This window comes from Leopardus geoffroyi, chromosome A1 (genome assembly GCF_018350155.1).
Source record: "Leopardus geoffroyi isolate Oge1 chromosome A1, O.geoffroyi_Oge1_pat1.0, whole genome shotgun sequence".
NCBI lineage: Eukaryota > Metazoa > Chordata > Mammalia > Carnivora > Felidae > Leopardus > Leopardus geoffroyi.
The window spans coordinates 84392865-84406500 of NC_059326.1; the positions used below are offsets into that span (position 1 = coordinate 84392865).

Sequence of the window (13636 nt, forward strand, 5' to 3'; positions counted from 1 at the left end):
CAGTTACTCACCTATGAAGAAATCCAGTAGTAATTAACGTAAAAGTGTAAACATAGGTTCAGAAACCTGGCAATGCAAAAATGGGATAAGGACAATTGGAATAAGTACAAGTAATAAAGCAAATAATCAGGGACATATATAGGCTACCATAAGCTAAATAAGCCAAATTATGCAATGGAAGAATTAAAAACAAAAACAAAAAACTTGAAATTCAAAAGTGCAGAAGTCACCATTGTTTCTCTCAACATCAAAAATGATTTAGGCATTGTGTTTAATTTAGGCAACCAAAACATACAGATATTATAAAGAAATTAAGGTTTATTGAGGTGAGTAGGAATGTGTTGAAGGGCAATGGAAAACAGGCTTGCAAAGACAAGGTTTAAAATGTATTGGAGTTCAATGTCAGAAGACAGAAGCTGACTTTGTTACTCCCTCCTAAGCCGATCTGTCCTATTAAGAACAAACCAGGGAATATAAAAGTAATAGAGAAAGCAAGACTATGGCTGGATAATATTCCACTGTATATATAAACTGTTTTTTTAATCCTTTTATGATAGGAAAAGATAGTATTCAAGAGAAAGACAGGGAAAGGATAGGACCTGAGGGAAAGGGAAAGGATGAGATCCCTGCGTGGGGAAAAACACATATTTGTAATAATTTTGGGAGGTCCCACACAGAAAAATCTCTCAGGCTTAAGATTCCTCTTAAAAATGTAACAGACATCTGGGGTACCTGGGTGGTTCAATCTCTTAAGTGTCCGACTTCGGCTCAAGTCATGATCTCGCAGTTCGTGGGTTGGAGCCCTGCATCGGGCTCTGTGCTGAGTGCTTTCTCAGAGCCTGGAGCCTGCTTCAGATTTGGTGTCTCCTCTCTCTGCCATTCATGCTCTGTCTCATTGTCTCTCAAAAATAAATAAATGTAAATTTAAAACAATAAAAATTTAAAAAAAAAGAATGTAACAGACATCACCTACTCCTCCTCAGGTTCCTCTCAGGAATTTGACAGTCAAAATACCATTAAAAAAGTAAACTATACAAAACAGAAGAGACTCATAAATATGGAGAACAAACTGAGGGTTGCTGGAGGGGTTGTGGGAGGGGGGATGGGCTAAATGGGTAAGGGTCATTAAGGAATCTACTCCTGAAATCATTGTTTCACTATATGCTAATTTGTACATAAATTTTAAAAAATTAAAATTAAAATTAAAAAAAAAAATAAACCATAAAACTTGTGCTATGTGAGGGACAGTATGACCAGTCTGACTCCTCACACAATGGAGTCGAGCCAATCAGGAATGGACAACCCAGCACCTAGGGCTATCCAGCCAGTAAGGGTAGAACCTGAGAAAGAACAAGGGGTAAGGAGGTCTGACCATAACCTTATAAAGCAAGGACCTTTTACTATAGTCTTCAGGCCTTCACTTTTGAATGTCCCCTCTCTGTAAAGAGAGCTTTCCTACTATTCTTCCTTTCTGATCTTATACTCTAATAAACTTCTGCCTGCTGCTCATTCTGTGTCCACCTCTTCATTGTCAAAGCGGTGAGACTATGAACCCCAGGGGCCAGAGGTAAAAAAATCCTGCAACACTTTCATTCAATGGACACTCAGGTTGTTTTCATATGTTTGCTATTGTGAAAAAGACTGCAATGAACACAGAGTGCAAGCATCTGTTCAAGATCCTAACTTCAATTCCTTTGCATAAATACCTAAAAATGGTATTGCTGGGTCATAGGAGCTGGGAGTATGAATGGAGAGATGGGGCACAAGATTTTGGTTATTCATGATTAATAAATTCTGGAGTTCTAATGTGTAACATGGTCACTATAGATAACAATACTGTTACCTGGCTAATTAGCTTGATTGTGGTGATTATTTCACAATGTACACATATATCAAATAATCAAGTTGTGCACCTTAAATAATATAATAAATTTTGAAAAGACTGTGGCTGGACATAACAGCCAAAGGAGACTCTGGAATGTACCAAAACAGCCCCCTCTTAAGGTAGCTTGGGTTTCCACGTGCAGAGAACTGAATCATATGATTTTGTGGTATATTGTCTCATGATTCCTCCCAGACTAGAACAGCTCAAAGATATAGTCCACAACTCCCACAATATAAGCCCACTCTTGGAGATACTAGTAAGCATTGTTGGATAAAAAAAATAAATAAAAAAGAGGATCACATATGAAAAACAGAGATACCATGTGAAAAGCAACAAACAGACTTCCCTGATTTAGTTGTAGACTAGTCTTAAACATAAGTCATGTACATGTAGGTTATTCAGTGGGATTATTCAGTGGATAGAGAGCAGCATGCATGAAGCCTGTTAATCACTGTTTATCTCACTTATAGTTCCTTTGATCTCGGGTTACATCATGATAATGGAGACTGAGGATAGCTGAGGCCGAGGATAGAAGAACCACAATAAAGTAGAAAGAAATATGAGGGAATAGAGAAAACGTACCAATGAAAAGCTGACTTCATGATCTTAGCTATGGTGATGCCCACAGCACTTTAAATATGAAGGGAAGTTTGACAATGAGGCAGACAAAAAGATCATGAACTTTGGAAAATAAACTCATATTATTTCATTTCCCACTCAAAATTCATGGTGACATCAGTGTGCATAGATAACAACAGTTGCTGGTTGTACTTTTTCTGTGTCCTAAACAATAAATGAGAACCTATCTCTGAATAGTATAAAATATATTACAAAATACGGTCCACATCCAATATCTCATTACCTGATTACTTCATTTTTTCTTTAGTCAACTGTACATCAGAGAGTCAACTGTTTACTGCTGCCAGTTGAATATGCACAGATTACAAAGACTATTGTGCTCTCACAATTTATAATTTTAATTAATACAACAACAAAGTAAAGTGAATATTATTATTCCATATTATTATCTCTACTGTTAGAACAATACAGCAGTAGTCAGAAAATCACAGAAAATAGCCTGACAAGGCCTATGCTTGATGAAGAAAAAAGATTCTTTATCTATGGTCCTTAGCTTACACACTCTCCAGGACTATTTGAGCACTTGGAACCTTGGTACAGGTAAGACCTCAATATATAAATGATAAAAAAAGATACACAATAGTTGCTATTAGATCTCTTAGGATCAAAAGTAGCATGTTCCATAAGTAACTTCCATCTTTAAGAGTCAGAAGACCAATAATGCATCAGGACATGATCAGTGGTAAATAAGTATGTTTTGAATGAGTAAAAGCAAGAATTAATAAATAAAAATTCCTCAGCAACAATATAGGTTTAGGTCTGGTTCAAAAATAAAGTTGTCAGATTTGGGAGCCTTTACTGAATATAAACTCAGTGCTCCTGAGCAAGATGTTTTTCTTTTGAAGTCTCAATTTCTATATCTGCAAAATGGAATAATAATATTCACCCTACTTTGTTGTTGTATTAATTGAAATTAAAAATTCTGAGAGCACAACAGTCTCTATTAGCTGTGCATATTCAATTGATGTACAATCTGATGTACAATTGCCTAAAGAAAAAACTGAAGTAATCAGGGAATGAGATATTGTATGTGGACTGTATTTTGTAATATTTTTATACTATTCAGAGATAGGTTCTCATTTATTGTTTAGAACACAGATATATGATGATTTTTTTGAGAAATAAACCAATTTCATTGTTTTCACTCAACTAAATCCAAAATATCAATTCATTAGGCTTGTGTAGACACAAACACCAAACAGTCATGTTGTGGGGGTCTGTGCATATTAACATGACCTAAATTCCCACATATATATCTAGGGCTAGCAGAGCGCACATAGTACATGCTGGCCACATGGTAGACCATGGAGGTCACAGGCTTCACTATGACACAGACTTGGGATCACACCCAAAGATGACCTTCAACACTAAGCTGGTTAACCTTCTGAACTTCTATTTTTTATGTGTAAAATAATGATTTAGTATCTCTTTTATTATATAAGGATAAAATGAGATAATGTGTTAAGTGTTTAATGCAAAATGAGAGATAAAAAAATATTGTTTGTCTCCCACTCTGATTACTCTTAGATTGAGGAATAAAAACCCATTGCCATAGGACACAAAATAACTATAACTAAAATCAACTTCAGTAGATATTTTGAAGGAAGGGAAGACAGTAGGGAAGGAGGGAGAAAGAAGGGAAGGAAGCAAGGAAGGAAGGGAGGAAGGAAGAGAGGAATGAAGGAAGGAAGGGAGGAAGGAAGGATGCTTCTCCACATCTCTAACTGCTGACTGGGGAGCAGTTTCCCCTAGACACAGAGGTGACGTTATGTTGATCTAACCAATGATATCTAAGGCCTCTCACAATTACCCTTTGTATATAAGGCTTTGAAATAATAGTGTGGGGGCCCTGGAGCTCCTGCAGACATAGCATTATGGCTGAGGAAGTATTCATGTGTTTTTCCATAGAAGCCATCACTTGTCCAGAAACCAAGAACTTTATCTCAGACCTTGATACTTGTGCTTACTTGGAACTCTTTTCAGTCTATATCATGTCTCCTTTTTGAAGCCATTTAATTGCCTACACAATTTCCTAAGAAATATTTAGGAGCCCACAAGGAGAGAATCACTGGCTCTCAGTTTTGGGAAACATCCTGTCCCACTTCAGGACCTTAAGTGTCCACACAGGTAAGGATCTTGTTCCCCTATTTGTAAAGAATATCAAAGAACGAAGAGCCACAATCTTCATCAATCAGCTATTTTAGAAGAAAACAAACCTTCTCTGCTAGGACATCCTTCCTGTAACCCATCTCATTTTATATTCATTAATCATAGGGACTTTGTTAAAGTGCTAGTGGGGGAGAACTAAGAAGTGTGGTTAATTGCCCTTCACCTTCTTTTCTCTTGATCGTATATAAGAAGTTTCTTTAGATGTTTCCCTCTAGATTTTATTTGAGCAGAGTGTATAAATTACTTGGATTGTAGTTAAAGTAGGTCTACTAACTGGCATTTCTACAATTAATTAGTTGAGTTACACTGGCATTTGGTGGCCAGTTGCACAGCACTGTTGAAAAGGTGGGATTTCAGAGAACTATAAGAATGTTGTCAAAATGACATGGCACAACAAGTAGTGGCTTCTGGTCAGACTGAATTTGAACCCTTCAGTCTTGTATTTGTTATCTCTGAATCTTGGCTTTTTGCTCTGTAAAATGAAGATAATAATACCTAGAACACATGCATTTAGCACACTGAACACAATCCTGGCACATAGTAAAATAGTGGGTAGAAATATTAAAGCCATTTGTATATCTAGATGAAATCCCAATGCTGTGTTAAGTGGTGGAACAAAGAGATTTTTACCTCTCCCCAACCACTCCTCCCTGGCCTGTTTTAACAGCTGACAAAACTGCTCGCAGGTCAGTCACTCTCATTGTCTCCCTTGCACTGAGTCCATATTTTAGCCATGAACATCAAACAAGTCTGCAGAACTTTGGAAGTTTCATCAATAAAATAGTCCAATAGCAAGAGACCACAGAGTGGCAGTTTCTCTTTCATAGAGTCTGAGCCACATCCAGGAGCCACCACCACCCCTGTGTTATAAAAGAAAAACACCTGCCAGCGCTTCTGTGTATATCTCGCAAATCTAAATACTCGTCAGAAGAATTGACTGTGCCAAGTTTGTCCATTGTTTAGGAGACACCTGACCATGTCTGTTTGGCTCCTATAAAACCCAGCTTAAGATTGTTTTAATGCTCTAAATAAACGTGAATTCTCACTACATCAAAAGCTCCTCCTTTAGTCAATTGTATGAGCTTTGGCCTTTCCCTTCACTTCTATCATGAGTCTTGTTCATTCACTTAATCATTCAACAACCTCATGCAGCTGCCACAATATGCACTATTCATCTTACTGCTCCATGGGGTACAGAATAAAAATACCCTCAGGTAACATAAATTTAAGCCATAATTGCCTAGGAAGCCAACACAGTTAGGAGCAAACTTTTCCAATCTTGGCACTATGGACGTTTTGGGCTGGTTAATTTTCTGCTTGGGGGCTATCCTGTACACTATAGGATGTCTAGAAGTATTCCTGGCTTCTTCCCACTATATGCCATCCCTACTTCTGAGTTGTGACAACCAAAAATGTCTTCAGCCACTGACAAATATCCCATGGGTGAGGGGGAAATCACTCTGGTCGAGAACCTCTGTGCTACAGAATAGTGGTTCTCAAACTTGAGCAAACATTGGACCAATTGGAGGTCTTGTTAAAATAGAGTTCTGAGCCACCACCCAGAGTTTCTGATTTGATAGGTCTGTGTGAGGCCTGAGAATTTGCATTTTGAAGAGGTGGCTGATCCATTTTTCTCTAAGGAGACCTAGGTGTTAGCCATTGGCATATTTGTTATTCCTCTGCCTGTGAAATCCTTATTCAATGGTTTCCAGATTTGTCTGATTAGAATCACCTGGAAACCTTTAAACCTTCCAAAGACCTAGCCATAACCCAGACCAATTAAATCACTAATTCAGAAGATGGGGCACATACATCAATATTTTGAAGCTCCTTAGATAATTCCGATGTGCAGATTTGGGGACCAAATATAAATGCCATTACCTCATCTGTGATTTGAAGTTTTGGGGCTAAGTAGCTTATGGCTGCAGCTCACCCTAATTATTGTAACTGTGGCTAAGTCACACTGTAGAAAACAGGACTCTAGGGGGAAATGAGAAGCTATTAGGGGTGCCTTGTTGAATGGAGATGGATTATGGCCTCAGATTTCACAGCTTTCTATATGGACTCCCCAAGGGTCTGTTTCAGTTTCTGAGCCACAAGCTCGAGCCCAGGAAGGACATGAAGAAGGAGAAAAGTCAATAAGAGACTGAGCCTTCTAATGGAGACTGCACATTGGGACAATGCAAGGTGAGTGAGAGAAAGATGAGAGGTCGAGAGATAGGGAAGTAATTTAAAAACTTTGCCCCCATTTATGCAGCCACACAATTGACAAGGGGCAATTCCACAACTTGTCTTCTGTCAAATTTTCCAGCATTTAAAATCTCTGACAATCTGAAAGTTGTTTGATTTTTGTTTTTGTTTTTCAACACTATCTTTCTCCATAAATGAGATGTCTTAAATTGTAAAAATCATTGTGTGCTCTACTTTAAAAGAAAAAAAGTGGGGGACTGTGTGGTTCAGTTGGTGAAGCATCTGACTTCAGCTCAGGTCATGATCTCACAGTTTGTAAGTTCGAGCCCCATGTTGGACTCTGTGCTAACCACTCAGAGCCTGGAGCCTGTGTTGCCCTCTCCCTCTCTACCTCTCCCCAGCTTGCTCTCTCTCTCTCTCTCTCTCTCTCTCTCAAAAATAAATAAATAAACTTTTTTTCTTAAAAAAAGCAGTTAAACTGTAGGGGAATAGAAAAAAAAACATACCAGTAAGAAAAGTCATAGGGAGAGAGAATGAAGACTAGGTCTAGATATACCCAACAACACAAAATGTGTTGTTTACATTGAAGATTTCTTTTTTGTTCATTCTAGTGGTTTTCCTATGCCTACTGGGTACTAGTTCACATCTAAGTAAGCTAGAGGTGGCAGGAATAGAAAAACATATCCTCTTCCTCCTGGGAATAGTCTAAAAGAAAAGGAACCATCCTAAAAATTTATTCTGAGACACACATGTGCACACACATGCACTTTATACACTGCAATGCAGATGGGTATGTGTGTTAATATTGAAAAAACTGCCATGAAAAGAAAAATCAATAATGTCAGAACAAAGAATAATTTCTAAGAATAATTGCTTATGCACAGCTCCACAAAGGGGGTGTTAAATTCAACTGGCCATACCAAAAGACAGCCATAGAGGTAATAGTGTGTATGTGGGCAATCACACATCCGGGGCCATATGAGCTGCCTTCTGTGGAGAAATATACTCTGTGGCCAGAGTCCTTAGTCACAAGTAATACCCAGTGTAGATGGAGAGATCCAGTGTGCATGGGAGGAGCTCTTCCCATCACAACAAACACAAACCCTTCCAAGGTTTCTGAGAACAAAATCTGTGGAAGGGAAATTTCCAAACGAGAGGCATTAGGAGTTCTTTGCAGGTGGGTACAATTATTAATTATATGATTATTTTGCAGAATTAATTTGCTTAAGTGAGGAAGAGAACTGTTATAACATTTACTGAATACCTATCATGCAAAAGGCATAACCTCAACATTTTTCTTATTCAATACTCATAACAACCCTGAGAATTGAGTATCATGACTCCATTTTATATAGAGAGATAAGCAGCAGCTCAGGGCTATAAAAGTGGTAAGAGTTGTGTTGTTAATAGCAGGTGACAAACAGCATATTCTTCCTGCCTGACTGTGCTGCAAGCACTCTACCTGTATTAACCACTATTACTCCCAACAGATCCAACAATTTTGAGACAAGGAACCTGAAGCTGTGTAGCCTAAGTTGCAGAGCTGGTGGAGCTGGGTCTTGAACCCAAGAAACCTGACTCCAGAGACTAGGTCCTTACTCACAATGGCTTAAACTTGGTGAAATCTTCAAAGAACATTCAGCTGACTCTGGGTCAAATTATTACAGATTCTGAACATGTGAGTTCCTATTGTGAGTTCCTTTTGCTTTTGTGGAGAAGAAAGGAGGAAAAGAAAGGTAACTGATAATAGAGCTCTAGGGAACAGGTCTTCAATCAGGGGTAATTTTCCCCAGCAGGGAATATTTGGCAGTCTGCAGACATTTTGTTTGTTTGTTTGTCACAACTGTAGGGAAGGCTATTGGCATCTAATGGGAGAGTTCAGAGATGCTGCTAAATGTGCTGCAGTTTACAGGGTAGCCTTTCATAGCAAAAAATTATCCACAGGAAAATGTCCATTATGCCAGGCTTGAGAAAGCCTTCTCTAGAACAGTTAGGAGGATTTTGGATCTTGCCTGGAAGTTCAAATATTTGTTGATCGAGGCTCATGCTGCTTATGGATAAAATTGGGATGATGGCTTAGGTTTCCTCCACCTATAAAATCTCATGGTTATGAGACTTTTGAGATACCAAACAACACAAAGTTTGCCTACAAGGTGACAAAACAGGGAAAACATGAGAAAATTCTCTTCAGAGGAATGTTTTCAAATGCACCTGGAATCTTGCTTTATGTCAGGTTGTGGTTATTATTACCATTAAGAAGGTAATCTACAGTTTGCAAAAGGAGGGGGCATGCCACATCATACAGGGCCACAGGGGGAAGGAAGCATCAGGGTTGGTAAGGAGGCAGAATTAGTGAGGGGAAAACATAGGTAAAAGTTTTACTGTAATTTTTGTGGGAAGGACTAGGTCAGGCACAGCTGAGCACGTTTAGGATTGAGTAGTTTGAATAATTTTAGTTGGCTTTGAGCTATGAGGTTGTCACTAGTTGTCTGGAACCTGTCCCTGGGGTGATTACAGCAGAGGGATAAAGAGAGGCAGATGGGGGGGGGGTATGTACTCGGGATTTGTTGGTTTTAACACCGAAGACATTAATTCTTGTAAGTTGTTCACTATGTCTATGAATTAGCAAATCTGAGAGGGGCAGTCCCTTGCAGGGTCTGCAAGGCCTCAAGATGTCAGAGCATCATAAATGTAGAAAACATATGCAGTATATTATATCTTCACTAAAAACTCATGTTGAACGTTTAGGTTTAACACTGTTAACTTCTTGTGCTCAGCTCTGGAGACAAGCTTTGGGATGGGCCCTGCTATAGTCTGAACACATTTGATTCATTTCTAAGGAATCTGTATGTGTGGCATGAGCATCCTGGAAACAGTGATGTTTAAGGCCCTATGCATAGCAAGAAATTCCAGGATGAGCATTGTGGAAAACCTTTTCCTGGCAAAGCTTACTGAGATCTACCTGTGTGAGACCTAGGAAAAAACCTGGATTCTAAGCTCCTATATACTTTCAACCAAAAGTTATACCCTCATCCCAAAAGTTCCGGGCACTGGATCTCAGCTCAGATCACATATCAGACTAGCCTGGGAGCCTTAAGAAGCAGAGGTGCTCAGGGATCACTGCCAAGAATTAGATTCAGGGAAACAGTAAACAGATGACCGAAAGATTGCAAAGCTCTGCTGGTGATTTTAAAGGATATGCAGATTAGGGCCACAGTCTATCACATCTCTGACATGTTGTACCTCCAAAACACTTTACTGCCCCTCCAGTCCTTTCCCAGTGACCCAATGGTATCAGCCAGTCCCAACATTCTCTCATATTCTCAACTCATTATAGAATTCTGGGAAGTTCATTTTATTTATCTTTCATTTAAGCCATTTGTTATCATACACAAGCCCAAAAATATAAGCTAGAATTCAAAACATTCCCTAGGATTTTGGGTACTGGAACCAAGAAAGGCAACAGGCCATGAAGTCTCAGGGATTTTGATAAGTGGGAAGTTCTCTACCAGCTGTCTTACCATGGAATGTGTGGTCTGAGTTTGTCCCTCATCCACATCTTCTAAAATTGCCTTTGACTGACTTCTTTCTCATCATAGCTTAATTTGACATTCACAGAGATTGACTTTACTTGAAGAAAAGTAATTTGATTAGGGAGAATTTTAAGAGCCTCTGATACTTCCAAAAGCAACTATTGAAACTGGTTTACCTACTCCTATTATGAAGTTCACAGATTTATAATGAGTCCCACTCTCTATCAAACAAGTTTATAAACTTCTTCACATGAGGTAACAGTACGGGGGATGAGGACAATGGACTTCCAGAAATCTACTTAAGAGCAATTCCTACATCTGAGCACAAAGGGCATGTTTAGGACTCCTGGGAGTCAAGGCGACAAGGGAAAGATGGCATGGCACAACTTCGCTAGCTGATAAAATGCATCTGTCAGCCATAGCAAACGATCTCACCTATTTCTAAGAAAAATTCGTCACATGGATCCTCATGTAAATAAGAATTTTGAAATATATAATTCATATATTTGTAGATCTAGTTCTTAGATTAGGCATGAAAGTAAAGGTTTTATTTTTAAATTTTTTTTCTTGTGTGCATATTTACTCATTTGTGTATTATTAGAAATATTGCTAAGTACGTATATTTCACAAAACATGGGCGTTCTAATTTTTTTTCATGTTTATTTATTTTTTATAGAGAGCAGGGGATGGGGCAAACAGGGGAGAGAGAGAGAGAGAGAGAGAGAGAGAATCCCAAGCAGGCTCCACACTGTCAGTACAGAGCCCAATACCAAGCTTTAAACCACAAACCATGAGATCATGACCTGAGCCAAGTTCAAGAGTTAGATATTTAACTGACTGAGCCACCCAGATGCCCCAAAACATGGAGTGTTCTAATGTATTGTGGTTCTTTTTCTGGCTTTTTACGATGGAAACTTTGATCATCAGTTTTTAGTCTTTCCTCTTTTTTAACACATACATTTTACATTACAAGTTCTCCTCTCAAGGCGCCTGGGTGACTCAGTCAAACATCTGACTTTTGCTCATATCATGACACACAGTTCCATGGGTTCAAGCCCTGCTCAGGTTCTCTGCTGACAGCTCAGAACCTGGAGCCTACTTTGGATTCTGTGTCTCCCTCTCTCTTTGCCCTCCCCCCCCCCCGCTTGCATTCTGTCTCTCTCAAAAATAAATAAACACTAAAAAAAATGGGAAAAAAGTCTCATCTAAGCACTTCTTTGGCTGCATGACATGTTTTTTTATAGTACTTTTTCATCATGAAATAATGCCAAACCTACAAAAACTTTAAAAAATATTAGGAAGAACTCCCACAGCCCCTCTGTCAGCTCACTTAATTGTCGCCATCTGCTGTTTTCATCCATCACTCCACTCTCCGACTCAGAGTGGATACTTTACAGCCCATGATGAGTTGGTTTACTTCTTCCCCACAGCGAGGCTTGGCAAGAGGCAGGCAGAGGGCCCTGGAACCAGTCCTCCACCGGCGGCTTTGTCCTCACAAGCCTTTTTAATGAGAGCCCAATGCACCTGTTCCTCTTCAGCATGGTTGTGGTAGTCTACACACTTGCCATGGCTGGCAACACTGCCATGGTTTTCCTGATCTGGGCAGATGCCCGGCTCCACACACCCATGTATTTCCTCCTCAGCCAGCTGTCTTTTCTGGACATCTTCTTCACCTCAGTCACCATCCCCAAGATGATAGCAGGCTTCCTCTTTGGCTGGACTAGCATCTCATTTGTGGGCTGTGGAGCACAAATGTTTTTCTTCATGTTCTTTGGGGCCACAGAGTGCCTCCTGCTGGCCCTCATGGCCTATGACCGTTACGTGGCCATCTGCAACCCTCTGCGCTACCCATCACTCATGAGTCATCAGACCTGTCTGCTCATGGTGGCTGCCTCCTGGCTGGGAGGGTCTCTCAATGCCTCCATCCAGACTGCACTGACCCTGCAGTTCCCCTATTGTGGCTCGAGGAAGATTGCACACTTTTTCTGCGAGGTGCCTTCACTGCTGAGGCTGGTTTGTGCTGACACAGCCTCCTACGAGCATGTTCTTTTTGTGACAGGTGTGGTAGTCCTTCTGCTGCCCATTGCCTTTATCACTATGTCCTATGCCCTCATCTTGGCAGCAGTGCTTGGGATGCACTCTGTGGAGGGGCGTCGGAAGGCCCTAGCCACCTGCTCCTCCCACTTAACAGTTGTCAACCTCTTCTATGGACCCCTCGTCTATACCTATATGTTACCTGCATCCTACCACTCTCCTGGCCAGGATGATGTAGTGTCCATCTTCTATACAGTCCTCACACCCATGCTGAATCCTGTCATCTACAGTCTCAGGAACAAGGAAGTGACAGGAGCAATGAAGAATGTCATAGGGAAGTGTGGGATGGGTAAGATTGCTTAACACTCAGGAGAGGGGGCCTTCCACCTCTAGGACATCTCTGTGGCTTCAGGAGCCCATTCTAGGATTTCCTCCTGAGAAGAGAAGTGGAGTCCCAAATCCACATAAATGGAAGTGAAAAGGCAACCCCTTATTCCCCTCCATCCACTGCCTTTCTCTTCAAAGAATTGTCCAGATTGTCAGTGTCCACTTTTCACTCCCCTACCTCACCTCAACAAACTCCAGTCTGGTTTCTGTTCCAGCCATCCCTTGTCCAAAGGGCAATATTTCATCGCCTCTGTCACTAAATGTCCAAAAGCATCTCTTCTCCCCAAAGGGCCCCCAAAGCCCTTCTTCTCTGGCTATTTCCCCAAATTTCTCCTTCATCCTTGTCCTCCAGCCACACTGGCTGCCTTATTGATCAGAATTCCTAAGCACAATCCCAGCTTGTGGTCCTTCAACACAGAGTTCCTGATGCCTGGGTGCTTTCCTCCACATTTTTGCATGTTTGCATGAGGAACTTCTCAAATATGATTATATCAGAGATGCCTGTACTGGCCACACTGTCCAAGATGGTATCCCTATCCCATTCCACCATCTCTTTCTAACTTAATTTGTGTATTCAATGTTTCTTTTTCCCTTTAGAATGTGCAGTTCAGGGGAGTTGAGGTTTTGATTTATAGTGTTGTACCCTCATCTCCCCGAAGAGTGCCTGGCACACAGTCCATCAATAAATATTTGCTGAATAAATGGATAAACCCAATGAACATTTCTTACCTAATCCCAAAAGTGTTGGCACTGTTGCTACTTCCTCCTTGAAAATCTTTTTTCCTTTGGTAGTGATACC

At 40.2% G+C, this 13636-nt stretch overlaps 1 protein-coding gene across 1 annotated transcript; it reads left to right on the top strand.

Annotated features, from left to right (window-relative positions):
* Positions 1–11880: 11880 nt before the first annotated feature.
* LOC123597836 (olfactory receptor 2T1-like) lies at positions 11881–12813 on the top strand. The gene has a single exon (XM_045477296.1). The coding sequence runs from the start codon at positions 11935–11937 to the stop codon at positions 12811–12813; it is 879 nt and encodes a 292-aa protein (XP_045333252.1). The 5' UTR covers positions 11881–11934.
* Positions 12814–13636: the final 823 nt, after the last annotated feature.

Excerpts from the sequence above, each read along its gene's own strand:
- LOC123597836 (XM_045477296.1), top strand. The coding sequence starts at position 11,935 with ATGCACCTGTTCCTCTTCAGCATGGTTGTGGTAGTCTACACACTTGCC.